The following is a 23,430-nucleotide window of genomic DNA, read 5'->3' as shown; positions in this document are numbered from 1 at the left end:
TGAGCTCTGATTAAGTCTATGTAGCTGCGGCGTGCGATACAGCTGGCATTTCCGTGTGATATGCTATGGAAGAGATCAGGGCATTTCTGTTAAACTGCAAGAAAAGTGACTTTAGTCCATTTACACGGGACGGACTTTTGCTGTAAGGTCACAGGCTAAGAATATTTGAGGAATTGTGTGCGTGAGTGAAAGTAGCGCTCAATATTAAGCTCTATTGCATGCTGAATAACTGATAATAGGATTTGTGGGCTACACGAAGGGACGTTAAATTGAATATAAGAACAGAATTGGGCACTTAGCTCTGTGAAAGTAAAAGCACACAAAGTTTGAATGACTGTATCGAAGTCTAGTAATGGACCATAGTCCTCGCGATAGTATCTCCGAGTGACAAATTATACAAATCATGGACATTTTAGTTGCCGTAATTGCTGTGAATAATAGTAGGATCAACCCTCCTTTTTTCTATATACAAAACACATCATTCATGATCATTTAATTATTATTACGTGTTGTTAGAAAAAAATTGAAGTGATTTCCACAATAGTGTGTGTATTAGTCAACAATAATCACAGGCAAGCGGCAAACACTATCTCTGGATGATGAAAGGTTTGATTATAAATATTACGTAGTGTAAATTGTGACTTAGAAGTTATTTAACATTTAATTTCCAATAGGACAGAAATAATACAAAATCAGAAACAGTGCGGATAAGTAGTACCATTGGAAATAGGAAGTTGAAATAACAACTAACATCCAAAGACGTTATTAACTATCTACTCTTCGGTAACGCAGCAACAAATGAAGAGTGATCCACTGTGCTAAAAGTCAACATTACTTATTATTAAGAAAACTCAAAATTTAGTCGCCATTACAGTGAAAATGTCTGTGGCTGCTCCATCTGCTGTGTAGATACAATGAAAAGTCGGACATATAAAGTAGATGATAACATCAATATCTTATGTCTGATAAGTCGACGACGGCAGTTCAATGGAGGGCGGCTACAATGATTGGCGGGATAGTACAGGAAGGAGAGAGAGAGAGAGAGAGAGAGAGAGAGAGAGAGAGAGAGAGAGAGAGAAAGGGGGGGGGGGGGCTAAATGTGCAAACAGAGGACTGAATGCAAAATGCCAACAGTCTAATATTATGGATTTCATGGATTTTGAAGGTCACTTCGATTTTGTACACTAAGATTTTTTTTTTTAATGGCTTTGCAAACTAATAATAAAAATGATAAAGTGTTATTTAAAAAACTGCTTGGAAACTAAAGTGCATGTTTTAGTCCGTAGTGTCTTATAGTTCGTAAAGTGAGGCAGGTGACTTGTGTGCACAAATGTACTGCCAACCCCCTCCACTGACCTACCCAGGCCTCACTGCTTCCATGCCATGACACATTGCTGCTGTTTTCTGTGCCAAAGGTGGACATACTGGCTAGTACGTATGTGGTCATAATGTTCTGGCTGATCAGTGTATTCAACATTTGTATAAATAGTGGCACTTTCCTTCCATGAGTTATTCTGGCTATGTGCTGCTGTTCGCAATTAATATATTTTGGACTTGACTAGACACAATTTGATAATATCTTCCATTCTAAAGCAGTTCATTGTATTGACAAGGTGTGAACACTTATTTACAATTTAAAAATTTCTTTTTGACTTACATTTCGTATGGTAATTCTTATGTTATCATTACAGCAATATGAGATTATGTTATCATTACAGCAATATGAGATTATGTTATCATTACAGCAATATGAGATTATGTTATCATTACAGCAATATGAGATTATGTTATCATTACAGCAATATGAGATTGTTTTCATTAGCGAAATTTGAGGCGCGAAACATATAGCTATACTCACGAAACAATTAACAAAGAAAAACAAAACCAGCTAGCAATATAATGAACAATGTTTTAAAAAATAAGGCAAAGTTTTGTAACGGTAGAAATTATTACTTCTGTTGTCTTCTAAACCAATCATATTGTCTCCATGGTTGTTTATATTTTGTACAACTACCAAACTGTATAAGCAATTCTTTCCTCTCCTATCTGCACCAGTATGTTCTTTCCTGATTATTCCATTTCTGCACTATTTTTCAGTATACGAGCTGATACTGCTGGGACAACATTCTCTAATGATATTATGTTGGGAGACTAGCAAGTACACTGTACAGTCCTAGATTCACAGGACCAATAAATAAATAAATACTTAAATAAATAGTACTTACCTTCACGATGTGCATTCCTTAGTACTGCCACCAACAACACTTAAAAGAGGAAAATAATACTCCCTTGGGAAGACCTGCCTTGCCCTCGCAGCAAGTGGTTCCCATTCAACCTGCATTTACAAAATCTTACCCAACTAAATCCTCTACCCTCTTTGAAGAAAGAACATACAGTTTGAAAGCTAGGATTATTACTCTATACTTCCCAGTATTTATATCAGCAGTACTAAGAATAGAGCTAACCTTACAATCTTTCTGCAACAGCAACGATTTTCAGAACTGAATTTTCCATTTGATCCATTGATAGAACATCTGTGCAGGTAAGCTTTGCACACTAGCCAATTCTATTGAGCAATGTCGTGATCACTCTCCCAGTAAAATACAAATATCTATAGCACACAGAGGTAAATATTAGAATGAATGCTATAGTGTGCATGAACACATTATTAAAATTAACTTTAAGCAATTGTTTCATACCGTATCACCACTGGTTGTGTCAAATGTGTCACGTGGGCTTCTGTTCCATGCTATGTCATCAACTCGATAAATTTTATTGTTGTATCGAGTCAGGACTGAAGCACCTATTACTGTTTTCATAATATGCTCCTTAAAAGCAGTTGGATTCCGAGTTGATATATCTGCACTGGAAAGAACATGTAATTACAAGCAGAATATGTAACTACAGAGTTTTTATACTACATCTGATATGCACTGCATTACAGTAAAATTACACACGTGAAAAGCTATAATAATAAAAAAATTGTAGAGGGACATCAAGGTTTGACAATGGAAAGCAGTGGTGTACACTGCAGTAATTATTGGGTGGTGAAAAGGCATTGCACAGGCTAAACCATCCTCACTTTCATGTAAGGAGATGCAGTTACTTTCTTTTGGAATGTTTTATAACAACAATTTTTAATACAAAGCATTCACAAAGATGTTTACAATACTGGATGGATATACAGTTTGAATTGTATTTGTTGTTCGGTTTAGCTATGCACATGCTTTGGAATTTTATTGTGAAGGAATTAAACATCCACAAATCTGCATAAAAGCATGATACTATAACACCTTCCCATCATCAAATACTGCACAGTTAGAGCATACCCAGAGAGGGGGGGGGGGGGGGGGGGGGTTAACTAATACTAGTTTCATGGTGAATGACAAAATAGTTTTTATGATTCGTCACAAATACCTCAAGGTACAATAGTTACTGGTCAACATCCTTTACATGTTCTAGCTTTCTTCAAATTTCTGCTGCGCTCCCCTAACCCTTGCTGCACAGTGACGAATATTGTAAAGGAAACAATGACAAGACACAATCATAGCATTGTCGGGGAATGATAAGAAGTACAGTAAGAAAAAAAGGTGTGAAAAAACTGAATGTAAAACATGATAACACAGTAATTTTAAAATTGTTCTGCAGTAATGGAAAACCATGATTTACGTAAACAATTTCAGTGGAAAAAAGGTGACAAAATGGGAATAACCACACATTACTTTCAAAGTATGCATGTGATAAAAAGCAAAATAAATCAATTTATCCAAAAGTGACCTGCACATGAAATCAAATCTAGACAAAAAGAACACCCAGCAATGTCACATGCACTTTCTTCTGACAACCTGAATCCTCCAAAAACAAGAAGTTGGATTTTTCACATTTCCTTAGAGTGACTGATTAACAGCATGCTGCCATGTGTTCTGTTGAGTTGTCTGAACATCCAGAGGCACATAATTAATTAAGGAGTTTGTCTTTTGTCGCACAATACTACCTGAGCTTGAAATGCAAAACTAACTTCTTCATCGAAGTTAAAATGCTCTTTGAAGTCAATAGTTGGAACAAGGCCTCATCTAATTCATTCTTCTCATCATAAAATCTGCAACAGCTTTTTATCACCCTCCAAAGATCTGCAATAGCCTTGTCAAACCCTATATGGTGCTTGCTCGAGGATTCGTATCACCAAGAAATACCACTCCAAAACTTGGCCTCACAATCCTCTTACAACCAACTCTCGCTGCATCAATAATATACCAGGTTTCCAATCAGTCTTCAGCATTTTATATCGATAGAATACCACCAAGGTATCAGTGCAGGTGAATGGAGTCAATCTTTCTGGTGGAAACCTGTTACATGTGCAATAGCAGCTACAAACAGCTACACAGTGATTTCCTAAGGTGAAAAGACTGAGAAAGATTTCCGAACAAAAGGACAAACTAAGCTAGTCAAGAGCGTAGTGCAAAATTTTTTACGCAGCTTATATTTGTCATATATGACTATTTCCTTGCAGCTTCAAATGTAAATTATGAACATGTTTTATTTTATCAACCCTGAAGAATACATCAAGCAATCACAGAGCATCAATCAATAGGTTTGTGACTTTATTTATAGTTATGAGGGTCACCTTTTTAATATTTTACAAATCACCAGTAGATGATGCTATTGGAACGTGACATTACGATGATACTTTTTAATGTCATTTCCTATAGATAAATATAGGCAGATCAGCAACTGCAGCAGTAGTTTGTTTAAAGAATACTTTTTAATGTCATTTCCTATAGATAAATATAGGCAGATCAGCAACTGCAGCAGTAGTTTGTTTAAAGAATCAATTTGGTGAAGAAAGTTAAGCTCTTCATGTGCAGGTTTTTTTTGTTGGCGATATTTTACAATTTCCTTAAAGACTTAACTAAAAAACAATGCCTCAAATCACTCCAGGCAGCATTTGGTATTAACCTTCACAAAATACTGTTTGCAAGTGGTTTGCAGAGTTTCATTGTTGTCCGTCAGCACTGACTTCCTTGAAGGTCAATCACTACTAAGTGAACAGAGCAGCCAATGAGACTCCCACATTTCTCTGGCACCCTAGTTTCTGACAAGGAAGACCTTAGCTGAATCTGAAAAAAATGTCTGTTGATCCACAAAAGAAACTGTCTGTAGTCACTGATGAACTAGAGCTTACAATTGGGAGAACACCGATGACCTGTTCATCCCCATAATCACTACGAGAAAATTGGTGTGCAAGCAACTGTCGCTGGTGCCAATAGAAGCTGTCATGCAGTATGTGGACTACCAGCTGCTGGATGTCTCAGTTCACATTTTGGTTTACAAAATGTATGGACTGGATAGCAAGATCATAGTGAACATGGCGTAACGACAAAAGTCATTAACAAACAATCTGAACTGATAGACATAATGTGACACCTTACAAGAAACAAGGATGACTCTCACCTTAGTTTGTTGTTCACTTGTTTTTTATATATCAGTTTCCTCAACTATTTTACTCCATTATATGACTATCTTCCAAGTTTTTTTTTTTTTTTAAGTATATTCAAATTTCAGTCTAATGGGTACTGACATACTACATTAACAAAAATCACCTTAATTTACCTTTACAATCCCTCAATTTTCATTTTCCTCACTACTATTGTCTACTACTTTAACTGTGTTTCAATACTGAACGGATATGAATTTTTTCAAGTATCACAAGTGAATTTATGCTTTATTTGGTATACATTTACTAGCATCATCACAGATTTCCAATGTATTCTTTCTGAATCCTATCATCAGTTTTATGTACATCTTTCCCTTCACAACTTTTCAATTGTTGCTTATGATGACATGGAATTTATAATCCCTCCTTGTTGAGAACTACTATTCACCAATGAACCGTTTCACTTTTTTTAAATACTTTCCTTTAGCCAGTCCATTTTCATCCAACCCTACAATCATGACAGCTGAAACCACTGCAGAATGTCTACCTTAGTGCTACCAGCCTTTGTGTTCCTTGTGGCTGGTAGCAATAGCGCATTTCAAACCCCACGTGGCTACAAAGGGACATACCTTTGAGCTGTGTGTTGCTCACACCAATTTAAACCTGTTGACAGCTGACTGACAGGTTTTAAGACTTGTTTCCCATCACATATCGAAGTTATTCTCCTCTTACAAATGTGACTCTAACCAAACATCACTATGCTTCTACGAGCTGATTGTATAACCCATCATGGAGGTGGAGTGAGTGCGTGTGTCCTTTCTGATCTAAACCCAAATACAACAAGTACATCTATACAAATGATCACAGAGAAGCAGAGTTCTTGTTTCTCAAAATAGATTTATCTATTCAGAAATTCTTAAATTCAAGCAAATCTCCAAATCATCCTTCGAATCGGCTTTGTCCTTCATAGTCTCAGAGTATGAGCATGTATCATAATTGTCTTGGGACACTGTTCATGATGTTTTATTTTTAATGTAACTCAGTGCAGACCAGCAGAGAAAAATCTCACTTAATAACATATCATGAAAGTCTCTTCGAGTTTGCTGCCAGATCTTAAAATCAACTTGACTTGATATTTTGGCGATCCAACTGTTCGCCATCTTCAGGAAATGCTGCTTCTGGTGATGAGTCCCGCTGAGAACTGACGCAAGATTGCAATTCGACGTCCTATATAGGCCACCATTTAGTACACGGCGCATGCGCCGCCCATCATGGTTTCTGCCTTACAAAACAGGAAAGTGGCGCCGCCCTTAGTGAAACACTGCTGGCAACAATATATCGCAATCAAGGCCGCACCGAAGAACGTTCAGTTTTGATGCGAGATAATACAGGATTCCACGTTTTGCTAAGAGGAAACCCATTGTCTCTGTTGATTAAATTATCAGCCAACCTAATTTCAATTGCCTCTTTATAGACACTATTCCAAAAACTGGAAATGTTGGCAATCACAACAGTTTCCTCGAATTTCATTTTGTGTCCCTCATTTAGGCAGTGTTCTGTTACGGCCGATTTTTCCGGCTGTTGTAGTCTCGTGTGACAGCGATGTTCCACACACCTGTCATGCACTGTGCGATTAGAACGGCCAGCGTAAGCTTTCCCACATTGACACGGGATTTTGTACACCCTGGGTTTCCTAATTTCGCCAGATTTAGTCATTTTATTAATAGTAAGAGAGCTAATAGGATTAAGGAACGTGCAAGCCAAGCACTTTTAAGAGAACACATTCGTTTTACCCGTAGACAGCTGGATACTGTTTCCAAAGATTTATTTTATTTTCATTTGAACTTGTCCTCGCAGTTTTCAAGGGATGTTTGGCAGTGGGTTGATGATTCCACGTGGGCGCTATTAGATTGGACACACAGGAGCTCCGTTACCAGACAATCCTCGAAATTTGAATGGCTTCTTTCTTGTTCTACAGCATCAGAAGTGGATAAACATCGGCGTACTGTGATTAATCTCTCTAACAAGGCGTTGGATGGGCCCATAGTGTCGATATTGGAGAAAGATTTAAATTTTTCGCCCACTCCCAAGAGACTTCCTATCACAGAGTTCATATGCTCTGTAGAACAGGCGGTACATAGCCTACCCGAGTATCAAGCAGAGGAAATAAGGCAAGAAGTGTCGCACACATTACGTCTGGCTCGAACATCGCAGGATAACATCTCTTCCGTATAGAGAGCAGCCATTCGTTCCCTTAAGAATGATGACGAAGTAGTAGTTTTACCAGCTGACAAGGGGAATGCCACGGTTGTAATGACATGGGATGATTAAGTCCTAAAAATGGATTCACTTCTCAACGACCCGGCGTACAGAAGACTATCTAATGACCCCACAGAAAGGATCAAACTTAAGACACTTTCACTGTTGAAAAAGAGTTCGTTGTCAGATGATTTACGTAAGAAACTTCATCCTGGTGCTGCCGTTCCGCCTAGGTTGTATGGTCTGATTAAGTTGCATAAGGAAGGGGTTCCTCTACGCCCTATTGTTAGTAATTTGGGTACACCCACTTATAACCTGGCAAAGTACTTATCATCTGCCCTCAGTCCATTTGTTGGCACGTGTGAGCACCATATATCCAGTTCGGTGGATTTTATTCGACGATTTGGATCTTTGAAGTTGAGTCCTTCAGATCTGTTCGTGAGTTTCAATGTGGTATCCCTATTTACACGAGTTCCTCTGGAAGAGTCCCTTAGCTTGATCAGTGAAAAACTGGATGAAGAGCTGGTGAAGCTTTGTCAACATGTGCTGACCTCCACGTATTTTTTATTTAACGGTAACATTTTTTAACAGAATGACGGAGTGGCTATGGGTAGTCCTTTGTCACCCATATTCGCCAATTTATTTATGGAGGGCTTCGAGGCCATGGCACTGAGGACTTCAGCTTTCAACCAACGTGCTTCTGGAGATATGTGGACGATACCTTCTTCGTCTGGCCGCATGGACGTGATGCTCTTAACAGATTTTTAGACCACATCAACTGTCTTCATCCCCGTATCAAATTTACTATGGAGGTTGAAAATGATGGGATGCTTCTTTTTTTAGACGTTATGGTTTATAAAAAAACAGATGGAACTTTGGGACACAGTGTTCACCGAAAGCTGTCACACACAGATTGGTATCTGCACCCTAAGAGTTTTCATCCACCACACCAACGTCGTGGCGTCCTTAGGAATTTGGTACAGAAAGCATATGCCATTTCCGACGCAGACAGCTTAACCCAAGAACTTGAGCATTTGATGACTGTTTTTAAGGAAAATGGATACACCGAGAAGCAGATTCGTCGGGCTGTGGAATTTGGACCATCTCCACAGGCGAACGAAGAGGAACATAGGTCTGTGGCCTTTCTTCCTTATGCTGGAGGCTTATCGTTTAAGATTGGACGAATTTGAAAGAATTTTAACATTAAGAGTGTGTTCCGTCCGCCTTCTAAGATTAGGGCTCTTCTTGGCTCTGTGAAGGATGATTTGGGACTTAGGAAACCCAGGGTGTACAAAATCCCGTGTCAATGTGGGAAAGCTTACGTTGGCCGTTCTATTCGCACAGTGCATGACAGGTGTGTGGAACATCGCCGTCACACGAGGCTACAACAGCCGGAAAAATCGGCCGTAGCAGAACACTGCCTAAATGAGGGACACATAATGAAACTCGAGGAAACTGTTATGATTGTCAACATTTCCGGTTTTTGGAATAGTGTCTATAAAGAGGCGACTGACATTAGGTTGGCTGATAATTTAATCAACAGAGACAATGAGTTTCCTCTTAGCAAAACGTGGAATCCTGTATTATCTCGCATCAAAACTGAACGTTCTTCGGTGCGGCCTTGATTGCGATATATTGTTGCCAGCAGTGTTTCACTAAGGGCGGCGCCACCTCCCTGTTTTGTAAGGCAGAAACCATGATGGGCAGCGCATGCGCCGTGTACTGAACAGTGGCCTATATAGGACGTCGAATTGCAATCTTGCGTCAGTTCTCAGCAGGACTCATCAGCAGAAGCAGCATTTCCTGAAGATGGCGAACAGTTGGATCGCCGAAATATTGAGTCAAGTTGATTTTAGGATCCGGCAGCAAACTCGAAGAGACTTTCAAGACTTATTACGCCGGGAAAGCCTACGTAATCACATTAACTATGATGCCCTACAAAAGGACTGTTTAGATATTCCATGGTAGATCACAAACAATGAGCTGACATATGTTTGAGCCCACGAATTAAGTTTCAGACTTGTCGCATTGTATAACACTATGTTCCTAAACATTCTGTCAAAGCAAAGGGTTCCTGCTCCAATGCTGATGATAGAACACCAGACAATGAATAACTGTGATTTTGCACATCTATGTCTATGTGACTATTCTGCAATTTACACTTAATACTTGCCTCAATTACTTTCAGACTATTCTTTCATCATTCCATTATCGAATAGCAGTGGGGAAAAACAAAGTCTGAAATCTTTTTGTGTGAGTTCAGATGTCTCTTACTTGATTATGATGGTCATTTGTCCCTATGTAATTGGGCGTCAGCAACATATTTTCGCATTTGGAGGAAAAAGTTGGTGATTGAAGTTTCATGAAAATAATCTCTTTCGTGACAATACAAACCAAATTTCCCTTCATCAAATTTTTTCAATGCTGTTTATCAAAACTATCTGGTAAGGATCCAATATTGTGCAGCAATACTTCAGACAATGTTTAACAAGTGTAATGTAGGCCAGCTCTTTAGTAGATTTGTTGCATCTTCTATGTCTTCTGTCAATAAAATGCAGCCTCTGGTTTTCTTTCCCCATATATTTTCTATGTGAATGTTCCAGTTTCAGTAATTAGAAGACTTACGCAAAATCGAACTTCAGAACTTTACCAAGTATACAGGAAGTTATGAAAGAAAAGAAAAGAAAAGAAAAGAAAAGAAAAGAAAAGAAAAGCAAAGCAAAACATGCACAACCATCAAAATCAGGCAAGCCCAGTCTTTTGTATGCAGCTTGTTGAATACTGCAGCACTGCAGAAAAAACTGCACAACTTCAGCACAGGAAAGGCAAACTCTGGTACTATTTTTCAAGCCTCTACTTTTCTCAACAGCACTCAAATCTCAAGTCACAATAAATTATCAACCACAAGATAGTATATTCTCAACACAGATGGATTTTCCTGAAACATGTTTCTAGACACAATACAGAACACACTTACGAGAATCTTTTCAGGGGCAATACGTAATGATGGAATGAACAGGTATGATTAGATATGTTGTCAACACAATTGTTCCAGTTCTTTGACACAACGCCAACCTATCTTGTTAGTGGCACACGCCCTTTTGATTACAAACAACACTTAATTCAACCAATACCCAAGAATGACAACCCAAAGTCACCAGGTGACAGACTGATCACCATATTATCTGCAGTACCTAAAGTCTTTGAGTACAGTGTCAGTAAACAGTTGACAAATTACTAACATCCCTGATAAGCACCAATCACACTTCCAAAAACAACGCAATACATCAACTGAATTAGTAGTCTAGGTGCAAAACATGAAACCTGTGTGGACAGAAGAATTTCGAACAATCTTCTCTAATTAATGTGCTCCATACAAACTGAAAATGTGGCACTTGAGACACACTATTTGACTATATCATTTTATTGTTGGGTGATACACTTTGTGGATTGGCCTTATTATGTAGTGTTTGAAGTTCCTTAGCCTGTAACAAGCATGTTCTCTTCTTGCTCTGAAGTAGTATGTGCACAGCACTTTCATTTTAAATTTATACAATTTTACGTCACTGTCCACTTTCTGATGTTGATTCAATGTCTTGTTACTCTTACCTTTTTGTTTATTCTTCACAACACATAATGCTACAAAACTACAGTAGACTGCCTTGGAACTGCTTTTGTTCCCATACTGTTCCATAAGTGCCTACACAAGAACCAAGAAAAACGAAAGAAAAACTTTTTCTGCTATAAATAGTTTCTCAAAATAGTCATTTTTAATCAAATTTATGTACTTTTACATGCATTCAAATTAATCTGATGATAGTTCAATAGAACATTTTTGGAAGGATTGGACAGCTTCTTGATATTGACTTATGATGACAGTGATGATGATGATGATGATTATGATGATGGATCTGGGGCACTCAACAGCAAGGTAACCAACACCTTATGAAGTGTCAGCATCCCATTTGCTTGGGAGAACGAAAGTCGTACCCACAGGCAGATTTGCTTACAATGCAAGTCCACCAAGCAATTATAAAAAATCGCCGTCAGGATGCACGAAATTATTACACTGAAAACCGATTAATAAAAATGCCACACTGCCTGGGTAAGCTAGCCATCCAGAGCTTGCCGACTTTCCCTACCGTAGCACTCTATGAATGGGGCCAACAGCTCACAAATTTTCAAACTCATATTACACTGGTGTCGGTGTCAGTGAGGACGGTGGGCTTATCTCCAGCCAAACTCACAGAGCGGTGGATCCAACATAGATATCAATATCCTCATCAACAGTAAAATCTCCATCAGAAAGGAAGCGAGCTTGCTGATAGGATGGCTTAGCTGCCACTGTCTTTGATTTTGAATTACTTTTTATGTGACTTTTTCCTAAATTATGGGAAGAGTAGGTAACATGGGTAGTGGAGATGGCTTACTGGGCCCCTGATGGTTTCTGTGGTTCCAAATCCAGCAGCCACTAAATCATCTGTTGGAAGATCTGCTACTTCCTCCTAGTTAAGTGCAATCCTTCTCTATCCCTATCCACCTCAATCTGCCCAGGTACCTGTTCTCAATAATCAGTCTTGCTGCTACTGCGAGAGTATAGGAAGATAGCAAGAACTCGAAAGCTTGTGTGAATACTGTTTCTTGTTAAGTGTTTCTGTGTGCCAAGCAAAGTGCCACTTTAGGTGAGTGGGAGCCTTTCCCTTATTTTAAGAAATAAACGGAGTTATTCAGGTGGTAAATCAAGCAAATAAGAGCAACAATACATTCATTCCACATTTTTCTGAGTATCAAGTAATCAACTGTTTGACTTGCTATGTGATAGCTGTCGCTGTCATCAAGAATGGTGCAATGTTGTCAGTTGTTTTTTCCTGATTTCTCTGATGGCTTTTATCAAACAAATTGTTGTATATCAGTCAGCATTAACTGTTCTTCCATCCTTTAAGAACACTGCCATGCTACGTCAAGTGTAATCAGAAAAATGAGTTGCTGTTTTCAATTTATCCTGGACCCCCCCTCAAACAGTTGACTGCTGCCAAGTTTCCAGTTCACACAAATATTTCCAAAGTTCATCTCCTGTTACGAATTTTGCATTTCCAGGGTAAAAATTTTTTTTGTGTTTACTTAACTCTTGCTGACAGACACCAGCCTGTTCTTTAGCTTCTTCCAAAATATGCAGATCCATTAGGAACACATTTTTTTCATAGTTAAATGTTCGTGGATAACTCAACAAGCTTCCTTATTCAATATGCCTATAGACGCATTTATCTCACAGTAAGTCACATGTTGATGTTTTTTTTGGAATGACAACCAATTCTGGTCTAGCTTCATGAAATTCACTACCTACAGAAGCATGAGAATGACAACATTCTGTAAACCAGATGTAAGTAGTCCTTTCCGTGGAAAAATGGCTACCAAAAGTTGAGTGAATCAATACGGCACACTTGCTGAGTCAGGCCTTGACAAAAATTCATAGAACTTCATTCAATGAAAACCTTCAATTTTTCCCCAACACTATTCTTCAATTACTCATTTTAAACAAACTACTCTGACATCATTTTAATGACACACCTCAGTAGCGCATCTGGAGGGAGCTCATAAAAACTTAGAAGGCAATCCAGAATGAGATTTTCACTCTGCAGCGGAGTGTGCGCTGATATGAAACTTCCTGGCAGATTAAAACTGCGTACCCGACCGAGACTCGAACTCAGGACCTTTGCCTTTCGCAGGCAAGTGCTCTACCATCTGAGCTGGCAGAAGTAAAGCTGTGAGGATCGGACGTGATTCGTGCTTCGGTAGCTCAGATGGTAGAGCACTTGCCCGCGAAAGGCTAAGGTCCCGAGTTCGAGTCTCGGTCGGGCACACAGTTTTAATCTGCCAGGAAGTTTCTTTAAAGGCAATTCTCTTACTATAATATTTTGCATATGCAGCTATTTATTTCAATTTAAATGAACACCCTTGTCCTCAATACCTCCTACAAAGTACAATGCTACTCAAGTTACTTGGTAAATTAAAATTTAACTTCATTCTTGTCTCTGTCTTTACAGGAAGACAACTTACATTACATCCAAAACAGTCTGTGTTCTCAGTACTCGGTGCGATGTATCGCAGCACAACTGTATACCTCCCTCGTATTCATCTATGGCCGTCACGTAGCCTGGCCAAACCTCCAGTCTGAAAGAAATAAATATATGTTGTTGCAAAATGCAGAGTTGCAATATCTATACAAGAAAGCACAATGGTAACAGAACAGTTTACCTAACTGAGCACCTCAAATATTACCAATTTGTTCTTCTGGACTAAATATGCATCTCAGACTGCTACTAATAAACACATAGTTTTACTTCATGTAAATAATACATAAAACATACCAGCAGCATATCTATAACACATAAAGGAAAGCAGGGTGAAGTATGTGTGTGTTCATAGACTTTCCTGGCGAATATGCTGTTCGAAAGTTTCTTAACCGTGCAGCTGGATTTAACGTGCCATAAGTGATCAGGTTGCTCTTGCTGACCGACATTTTGGACCAATGGGTGTGATATATATATATATATATATATATACCTAAAAACAAAGATGATGTGACTTACCAAATGAAAGTGCTGGCAGGTCGACAGACACACAAACTAACACAAACATACACACAAAATTCAAGCTTTCGCAACAAACTGTTGCCTCATCAGGAAAGAGGGAAGGAGAGGGAAAGACGAAAGGATGTGGGTTTTAAGGGAGAGGGCAAGGAGTCATTCCAGTCCCGGGAGCGGAAAGACTTACCTTACCTCTCCCACATCCACACCGGTTATTCAGAGCATCCTCCTACAGGCCAACCGCCAATTAGAACAGCATGCCACCCTTCACCTCAAAAAACTATCCAATCTCCTGGTTTCCCACCTCCGGAAAGGCAACTCACTCACCCTTCACAACCTTTCCAGCAAACCTCAACCACCTCTCATTGCACACAAACCCAGTCTCTCCCATCTACTCAATCTCCCACTTCCAGCCCCACTCCCTCCAAAACCTCAAAATTCCGATCAACACAATCTGGTACCACAACACCCTAATTCAGTAGTTAACCTTTCCTCCAAACCTCTCTCCCAATCCGAAACCTCTGTCGTATCCAAAGGCCTCACCTTCAGAAATTCCTCTCCCACATCCACACCGGCTATTCAGAGCATCCTCCTACAGGCCAACCGCCAATTAGAACAGCATGCCACCCTTCACCTCAAAAAACTATCCAATCTCCTGGTTTCCCACCTCCGGAAAGGCAACTCACTCACCCTTCACAACCTTTCCAGCAAACCTCAACCACCTCTCATTGCACACAAACCCAGTCTCTCCCATCTACTCAATCTCCCACTTCCAGCTCCACTCCCTCCAAAACCTCAAAATTCCGATCAACACAATCTGGTACCACAACACCCTAATTCAGTAGTTAACCTTTCCTCTAAACCTCTCTCCCAATCCGAAACCTCTGTCCTATCCAAAGGCCTCACCTTCAGAAAACCCTAAGGTAAGTCTTTCTGCTCCCGAGACTGGAATGACTCCTTGCCCTCTCCCTTAAAACCCACATCCTTTCGTCTTTCCCTCTCCTTCCCTCTTTCCTGATGAGGCAACAGTTTGTTGCGAAAGCTTGAATTTTGTGTGTATGTTTGTGTTCGTTTGTGTGTCTGTCGACCTGCCAGCACTTTCATTTGGTAAGTCACATCATCTTTGTTTTTAGGTATATTTTTCCTATGTGGAATGTTTCCTTCTATTAACCATATATATATATATATATATATATATATATATATATATATATATATATATATATATCCTGCCCTGAAATGAGATCCATCCTTCATGAAATCCTCCCCACTCCACCAAGAGTGTCTTTCCGCCGCCCACCTAACCTACGTAACCTCTTAGTTCATCCCTATGAAATCCCCAAACCCCCTTCCCTACCCTCTGGCTCCTACCCTTGTAACCGCCCCCGGTGTAAAACCTGTCCCATGCACCCTCCCACCACCACCTACTCCAGTCCTGTAACCCGGAAGGTGTACACAATCAAAGGCAGAGCCACGTGTGAAAGCACCCACGTGATCTACCAACTGACCTGCCTACACTGTGATGCATTCTATGTGGGAATGACCAGCAACTAACTGTCCATTCGCATGAATGGACACAGGCAGACAGTGTTTGTTGATAATGAGGATCACCCTGTGGCTAAACATGCCTTGGTGCACGACCAGCACATCTTGGCGCAGTGTTACACCGTCCGGGTTATCTGGATACTTCCTACTAACACCAACCTATCCGAACTCCGGAGATGGGAACTTGCTCTTCAATATATCCTCTCTTCCCGTTATCCACCAGGCCTCAATCTCCACTAATTTCAAGTTGCCGCCACTCATACCTCACCTGTCATTCAACAACATCTTTGCCTCTGCACTTCTGCCTCGACTGACATCTCTGCCCAAACTCTTGTCTTTAAATGTGTCTGCTTGCGTCTGTATATGTGTGGATGGATATGTGTGTGTGTGTGTGCGAGTGTATACCTGTCCTAAGGTAAGTCTTTCCGCTCCCGGGACTGGAATGACTCCTTACCCTCTCCCTTAAAACCCACATCCTTTCGTCTTTCCCTCTCCTTCCCTCTTTCCTGATGAGGCAACAGTTTGTTGCGAAAGCTTGAATTTTGTGTGTATGTTTGTGTTCGTTTGTGTGTCTGTCGACCTGCCAGCACTTTCATTTGGTAAGTCACATCATCTTTGTTTTTATGTATATATATATATATATATATATATATATATATATATATATATATATATATATATATATATATATATATATATATATATATATATATATATATATATATATAATGACCAGCAACAAACTGTCCATTCGCATGAATGGACACAGGCAGACAGTGTTTGTTGGTAATGAGGATCACCCTGTGGCTAAACATGCCTTGGTGCACGGCCAGCACATCTTGGCACAGTGTTACACCGTCCGGGTTATCTGGATACTTCCCACTAACACCAACCTGTCAGAACTCCGGAGATGGGAACTTGCCCTTCAGCATATCCTCTCTTCTCGCTATCCGCCAGGCCTCAATCTCCGCTAATTTCTAATTTCAATTTGCCGCCGCTCGTACCTCACCTGTCTTTCAACATCATCTTTGCCTTTGTACATCCGCCCCGACTGACATCTCTGCCCAAACTCTTTGCCTTTACAAATGTCTGCTTGTGTCTGTGTATATGAGGATGGATATGTGTGTGTGTGCGCGAGTGTATACCTGTCCTTTTTTCCCTCCTTTTTTCCCCCTAAGGTGAGTCTTTCCGCTCCCGGGATTGGAATGACTCCTTACCCTCTCCCTTAAAACCCAAATCCTTTTGTCTTTCCCTCTCCTTCCCTCTTTCCTGACGAGGCAACCATTGGTTGCGAAAGCTAGATTTTGTGTGTATGTTTGTGTTTGTCTGTGTGTCTATCGACCTGCCAGCGCTTTTGTTTGGTAAGTCTCATCATCTTTCTTTTTAAATATATATATATATTAGACACACACACACACACACACACACACACACACACACACACACTAGTTGTCTCCCCTCCCCACTGACCCTGTGTATGAACCACACAATGTGCTGGCTGTAGTGCTGAGGGTAGCTCGCGCTCAAGAATCAAGTGGCAGTCCTCAGTCTGTAATCCACCTCTTTCATGCTCTGTGTTCTTCTGAACTCTATCCATAATCAAATTCAATCCACCATGGATGATGATTTGGGTTGAGGGGGCGCTCGACATCATGGTCATCAGCATCCTGATGAAAAGTCATCATGAAATCTAATGGGTGGGGACGAAGGCTGTCCCCCACGTACGGAGCTGTTTGTAACATGCTAAAGTCTGCTGCCCTTCCCCACCAATTCAAGGATGAGGCCTGACAGTTCACAAAATTTCACAACTCTTAACACTGGTATCGGTATCTGCGAGGTTGGTGCACAATCTCCAGGGAGACCAAGGGCTGCCCTAATATCAGTATACAGGACAAACGTAGCCAAAATATGCTGAACTGAAGACGGGACACCACAAACTTCACAGAATGGTGGATCCTGCTGCCGGAGGAGGAAACCACGTGTGAAAGGGCTATGCCCGATGTGCAGTCTAGTAAGCAAAATCTCCTTCCAGCGGCGAGGCTGACATGAAGTCTGCCAAGCTTTTGTGGTCGATTTGAGCGACCGTAGTTTGTTGTCTGACACCTGCAACCATTCAGTCTCTCACTGACGCATGATGCATCTGTCAGAACATGAGACAATGGTGTGCAACAGGATGGGACATTGATGGACAGCACCATCCCAACATGCTTCCTTGGCAACTCTGTCAGCCATGTCATTACCCTGTATCCCAGTGGCCAGGTACCCAGCAAAAGATCATCTCCTTGCCACGGCGTTGGAACCTATAAGGCGTTATGGATAAGCTGAATCAGCAGGTCTACTGGATACATTTGGTTAATTTCCTGCAGTGCTCTAGGAGAGTCATAACAGACAAGAACACCCTGCAGCCGTTGGATAAGCAGCTGCAGCAGCAAGTCGTATACTCCTAGCTCACTCATTTGTTACATAGTTTAATTCTTAATTTCTTTGCGTGTTTTTGGTACTTGCATTGTTTAATTCATAAATTTCGGGCATATTATAGTATTTGAGAGTTGTAGCATCGCGTTTTAGTACCTGAATAGTGTAAAATCGCGTAGTCTCCTTCCGCCGCCGAGCAGTGTGTCAGCAGTGCACAAGTGGCAGCATTACTGCATTTACTAGGCCATCTTGTATTTTAATAACCGTTTAAATTTTGTGTCGATTTGTTTGCGCTCTCTGTAGATTAGTTCAGATGTTCTTTGCACAACAGTTTTTAGCATGGATAGGGACTGCAACTGCTGTGTTCGGATGCAGGCTGAGTTGGCATCCCTTCGCTCCCAGCTTCAGGCAGTGTTGGCTTCGGTCACACAGCTTGAGGCTGTTGCTAATGGACATCACTGTGGGGGTCCGGATGGGGGTTTGTCGGGGACGGCCAGCTCGTCCCACGCATCCCCCGATCGGACTACGACTGTGGTTGCCCGGGATACTGCCCGCATTGAGGCTGATCCCTCACCTGTGGTAGAGTGGGAGGTCGTCTCAACGTGTGGCAGGGGGCGAAAGACATTCCGGAGGGCTGAACGGAAGGCCTCTCCAGTTTGTCTGACGAACCGGTTTCAGGCTCTGTCTCAGGCTGATACTGATCTTCGGCCTGACATGGTTGCTTGTCCTGTTCCAGAGGTTGCCCCTCAGTCTGCAAGATCCGGGCGGTCGCAGAGGGTGGGCTTACTGGTAGTTGGGAGCTCCAACGTCAGGCGCGTAATGGGGCCCCTTAGGGATATGGCAGCAAGGGAGGGGAAGAAAACCAAAGTGTACTCCGTGTGCATACCGGGGGGAGTCATTCCAGATGTGGAAAGGGTCCTTCTGGATGCCATGAAGGGTACAGGGTGCACCCATCTGCAGGTGGTCGCTCATGTCGGCACCAATGATGTGTGTCGCTATGGATCGGAGGAAATCCTCTCTGGCTTCCGGCGGCTATCTGATTTGGTGAAGACTGCCAGTCTCGCTAGCGGGATGAAAGCAGAGCTCACCATCTGCAGCATCGTCGACAGGACCGACTGCAGACCTTTGGTACAGAGCCGAGTGGAGGGTCTGAATCAGAGGCTGAGACGGTTCTGCGACCGTGTGGGCTGCAGATTCCTCGGCTTGCGCCATAGGTTGGTGGGGTTTTGGGTTCCGCTGGATAGGTCAGGAGTCCACTACACGCAACAAGCGGCTACACGGGTAGCAGGGGTTGTGTGGCGTGGGCTGGGCGGTTTTTTAGGTTAGATGGCCTCGGGCAAGTACAGAAAGGGCAACAGCCTCAACGGGTGCGGGGCAAAGTCAGGACATGCGGGGACCAAGCAGCAATCGGTATTGTAATTGTAAACTGTCGAAGCTGCGTTGGTAAAGTACCGGAACTTCAAGCGCTGATAGAAAGCACCGAAGCTGAAATTGTTATAGGTACAGAAAGCTGGCTGAAGCCAGAGATAAATTCTGCCGAAATTTTTACAAAGGTACAGACAGTGTTTAGGAAGGATAGATTGCATGCAACCGGTGGTGGAGTGTTCGTCGCTGTTAGTAGTAGTTTATCCTGCAGTGAAGTAGAAGTGGATAGTTCCTGTGAATTATTATGAGTGGAGGTTACACTGAACAACCGAGCTAGGTTAATAATTGGCTCCTTTTACCGACCCCCCCACTCAGCAGCAGTAGTGGCAGAACAACTGAGGGAAAATTTGGAATACATTTCACATAAATTTTCTCAGCATGTTATAGTCTTAGGTGGAGATTTCAATTTACCAGATATAGACTGGGACACTCAGATGTTTAGGACGGGTGGTAGGGACAGAGCATCGAGTGACATTATACTGACTGCACTATCCGAAAATTACCTCGAGCAATTAAACAGAGAACCGACTCGTGGAGATAACATCTTGGACCTACTGATAACAAACAGACCCGAACTTTTCGACTCTGTAAGCGCAGAACAGGGAATCAGTGATCATAAGGCCGTTGCAGCATCCCTGAATATGGAAGTAAATAGGAATATAAAAAAAGGGAGGAAGGTTTATCTGTTTAGCAAGAGTAATAGAAGGCAGATTTCAGACTACCTAACAGATCAAAACGAAAATTTCTGTTCCGACACTGACAATGTTGAGTGTTCATGGAAAAAGTTCAAGGCAATCGTAAAATGCGTTTTAGACAGGTACGTGCTGAGTAAAACTGTGAGGGACGGGAAAAACCCACCGTGATACAACAACAAAGTTAGGAAACTACTGCGAAAGCAAAGAGAGCTTCACTCCAAGTTTAAACGCAGCCAAAACCTCTCAGACAAACAGAAACTAAACGATGTCAAAGTTAGCGTAAGGAGGGCTATGCGTGAAGCGTTCAGTGAATTCGAAAGTAAAATACTAGGTACCGACTTGACAGAAAATACTAGGAAGTTCTGGTCTTACGTTAAATCAGTAAGTGGCTCGAAACAGCATGTCCAGACACTCCGGGATGATGATGGCATTGAAACAGAGGATGACAAGTGTAAAGCTGAAATACTAAACACCTTTTTCCAAAGCTGTTTCACAGAGGAAGACCGCACTGCAGTTCCTTCTCTAAATCCTCGCACAAACGAAAAAATGGCTGACATCGAAATAAGCGTCCAAGGAATAGAAAAGCAACTGGAATCACTCAACAGAGGAAAGTCCACTGGACCTGACGGGATACCAATTCGATTCTACACAGAGTACGCGAAAGAAATTGCCCCCCTTCTAACAGCCGTGTACCGCAAGTCTCTAGAGGAACGGGAGGTTCCAAATGATTGGAAAAAGAGCACAGGTAGTCCCAGTCTTCAAGAAGGGTCGTCGAGCAGATGCGCAAAACTATAGACCTGTATCTCTGACATCGATCTGTTGTAGAATTTTAGAACATGTTTTTTGCTCGAGTATCATGTCGTTTTTGGAAACTCAGAATCTACTATGTAGGAATCAACAAGGATTCCGGAAACAGCGATCGTGTGACACCCAACTCGCTTTATTTGTTCATGAGACCCAGAAAATATTAGATACAGGCTCCCAGGTAGATGCTATTTTTCTTGACTTCCGGAAGGCGTTCGATACAGTTCCGCACTGTCGCCTGATAAACAAAGTAAGAGCCTACGGAATATCAGACCAGCTGTGTGGCTGGATTGAGGAGTTTTTGGCAAACAGAACACAGCATGTTGTTATCAACGGAGAGACGTCTACAGACGTTAAAGTAACCTCTGGCGTGCCACAGGGGAGTGTTATGGGACCATTGCTTTTCACAATATATATAAATGACCTAGTAGATAGTGTCGGAAGTTCCATGCGGCTTTTCGCGGATGATGCTGTAGTATACAGAGAAGTTGCAGCATTAGAAAATTGTAGCGAAATGCAGGAAGATCTGCAGCGGATAGGCACTTGGTGCAGGGAGTGCCAACTGACCCTTAACATAGACAAATGTAATGTATTGCGAATACATAGAAAGAAGGATCCTTTATTGTATGATTATATGATAGCGGAACAAACAATGGTAGCAGTTACTTCTGTAAAATATCTGGGAGTATGCGTGCGGAACGATTTGAAGTGGAATGATCATATAAAATTAATTGTTGGTAAGGCGGGTACCAGGTTGAGATTCATTGGGAGAGTCCTTAGAAAATGTAGTCCATCAACAAAGGAAGTGGCTTACAAAACACTCGTTCGACCTATACTTGAGTATTGCTCATCAGTGTGGGATCCGTACCAGATCGGGTTGATGGAGGAGATAGAGAAGATCCAAAGAAGAGCGGCGCGTTTCGTCACAAGGTTATTTGGTAACCGTGATAGCGTTACGGAGATGTTTAACAAACTCAAGTGGCAGACTCTGCAAGAGAGGCGCTCTGCATCGCGGTGTAGCTTGCTTGCCAGGTTTCGAGAGGGTGCGTTTCTGGATGAGGTATCGAATATATTGCTTCCCCCTACTTATACCTCCCGAGGAGATCACGAATGTAAAATTAGAGAGATTAGAGCGCGCACAGAGGCTTTCAGACAGTCGTTCTTCCCACGAACCATACGCGACTGGAACAGGAAAGGGAGGTAATGACAGTGGCACGTAAAGTGCCCTCCGCCACACACCGTTGGGTGGCTTGCGGAGTATAAATGTAGATGTAGATGTAGATGTAGATGTAGATCCGGTGATGTCTACGAACCCTCTCCAGTGCCATCAGAATGCCATATAATTCCACATCATAATTTGTAAATTGTTCTGGAAGTTGCACTTTAAAAATCCTATCAGTGAAAACCACTGAACAACCGAGAGAATTCTCCTGCTGGGATCTATCTGTATAAATATCGATAAAACTATGGTACATACTTAAAATAGACGAAAACAAAGTTGTAAAAACTGTATCTGGAGTACAACTTTTCTTGTACTGTGCCAAGCTTAAAATCACTTTGCGCCTCTGAGGACACCAAGGCAGCAGTGTGTTCCATCCCTGGGTATGTATTTTCATGCCTGAGAGATCCAGATCCTTGAGACACTCTGTAGCATGTACACCAAATCGCTGGGTTGCTTGGGGCTGATTCCTGAACAGTCGTTCGAAGGTGGGTTGGATCGACTAAACGCCAATGACTGAGGTGATGCTGAGATTTTCAGCGCCTGTCGAGCCAAAAGGATACGTCACCAAATCCGGAGTGGTGGCTCACCAGCCTCTGAACTGGGCTGGTCCGAAAGGCTCCAGTCGATATCTGAATGCCCTCATGGTGGACAGCACCTAACAACCGGAGGTAGGAAGGAAGGGCTGATCTATAGACCATGCTGCCATAGTCTAAGCATGATCGAACAAATGCCCTACAAAACTGTAGGAGCCGGGACCTGTCAGCTTCCCATGTTTTTCTACCAAGACATTTCAAAATGTTCAACAACTGAAGCCCTTTGTTCTTAGGTCTCTCGGGTGTGGGAGCCATGTTAATTTTGAGTAAAATAATAAAACCAAAAAGTGCACAGTCATTAAAACGTAAAATACGGTCCCCCATTGTAAGCTCTGGTTGGTTAAAATTCCGACGAGCACAATTAAAATTGACATGCATAATCTTCTCAAGTGAGAACCGAAAACCAGTTGTCTGGGCCCAGGTTTCCAGCCTCCTCAAATCCACCATGGAT

At 41.7% G+C, this 23,430-nt stretch overlaps 1 protein-coding gene across 1 annotated transcript in view; it reads right to left on the bottom strand.

Annotated features, from left to right (window-relative positions):
• The window catches only part of LOC126161750 (piwi-like protein Ago3), a 222,940-nt gene that overhangs the window by 114,142 nt on the left and 85,368 nt on the right, over positions 1-23,430 (bottom strand). Inside the window, exons 7-8 of the mRNA XM_049917799.1 lie at positions 13,751-13,864; positions 2,700-2,865 (exon numbers count right to left, since the gene is read on the bottom strand). Coding sequence (XP_049773756.1) covers positions 2,700-2,865; positions 13,751-13,864 — 280 coding nt within the window. The remainder of the gene's footprint in view (positions 1-2,699; positions 2,866-13,750; positions 13,865-23,430) is intronic.

Source organism: Schistocerca cancellata, chromosome 2 (assembly GCF_023864275.1).
Source record: "Schistocerca cancellata isolate TAMUIC-IGC-003103 chromosome 2, iqSchCanc2.1, whole genome shotgun sequence".
Lineage (NCBI taxonomy): Eukaryota > Metazoa > Arthropoda > Insecta > Orthoptera > Acrididae > Schistocerca > Schistocerca cancellata.
Note: the sequence above shows the minus strand (reverse complement) of the source record. Positions and strands in the feature narration are given on the sequence as shown.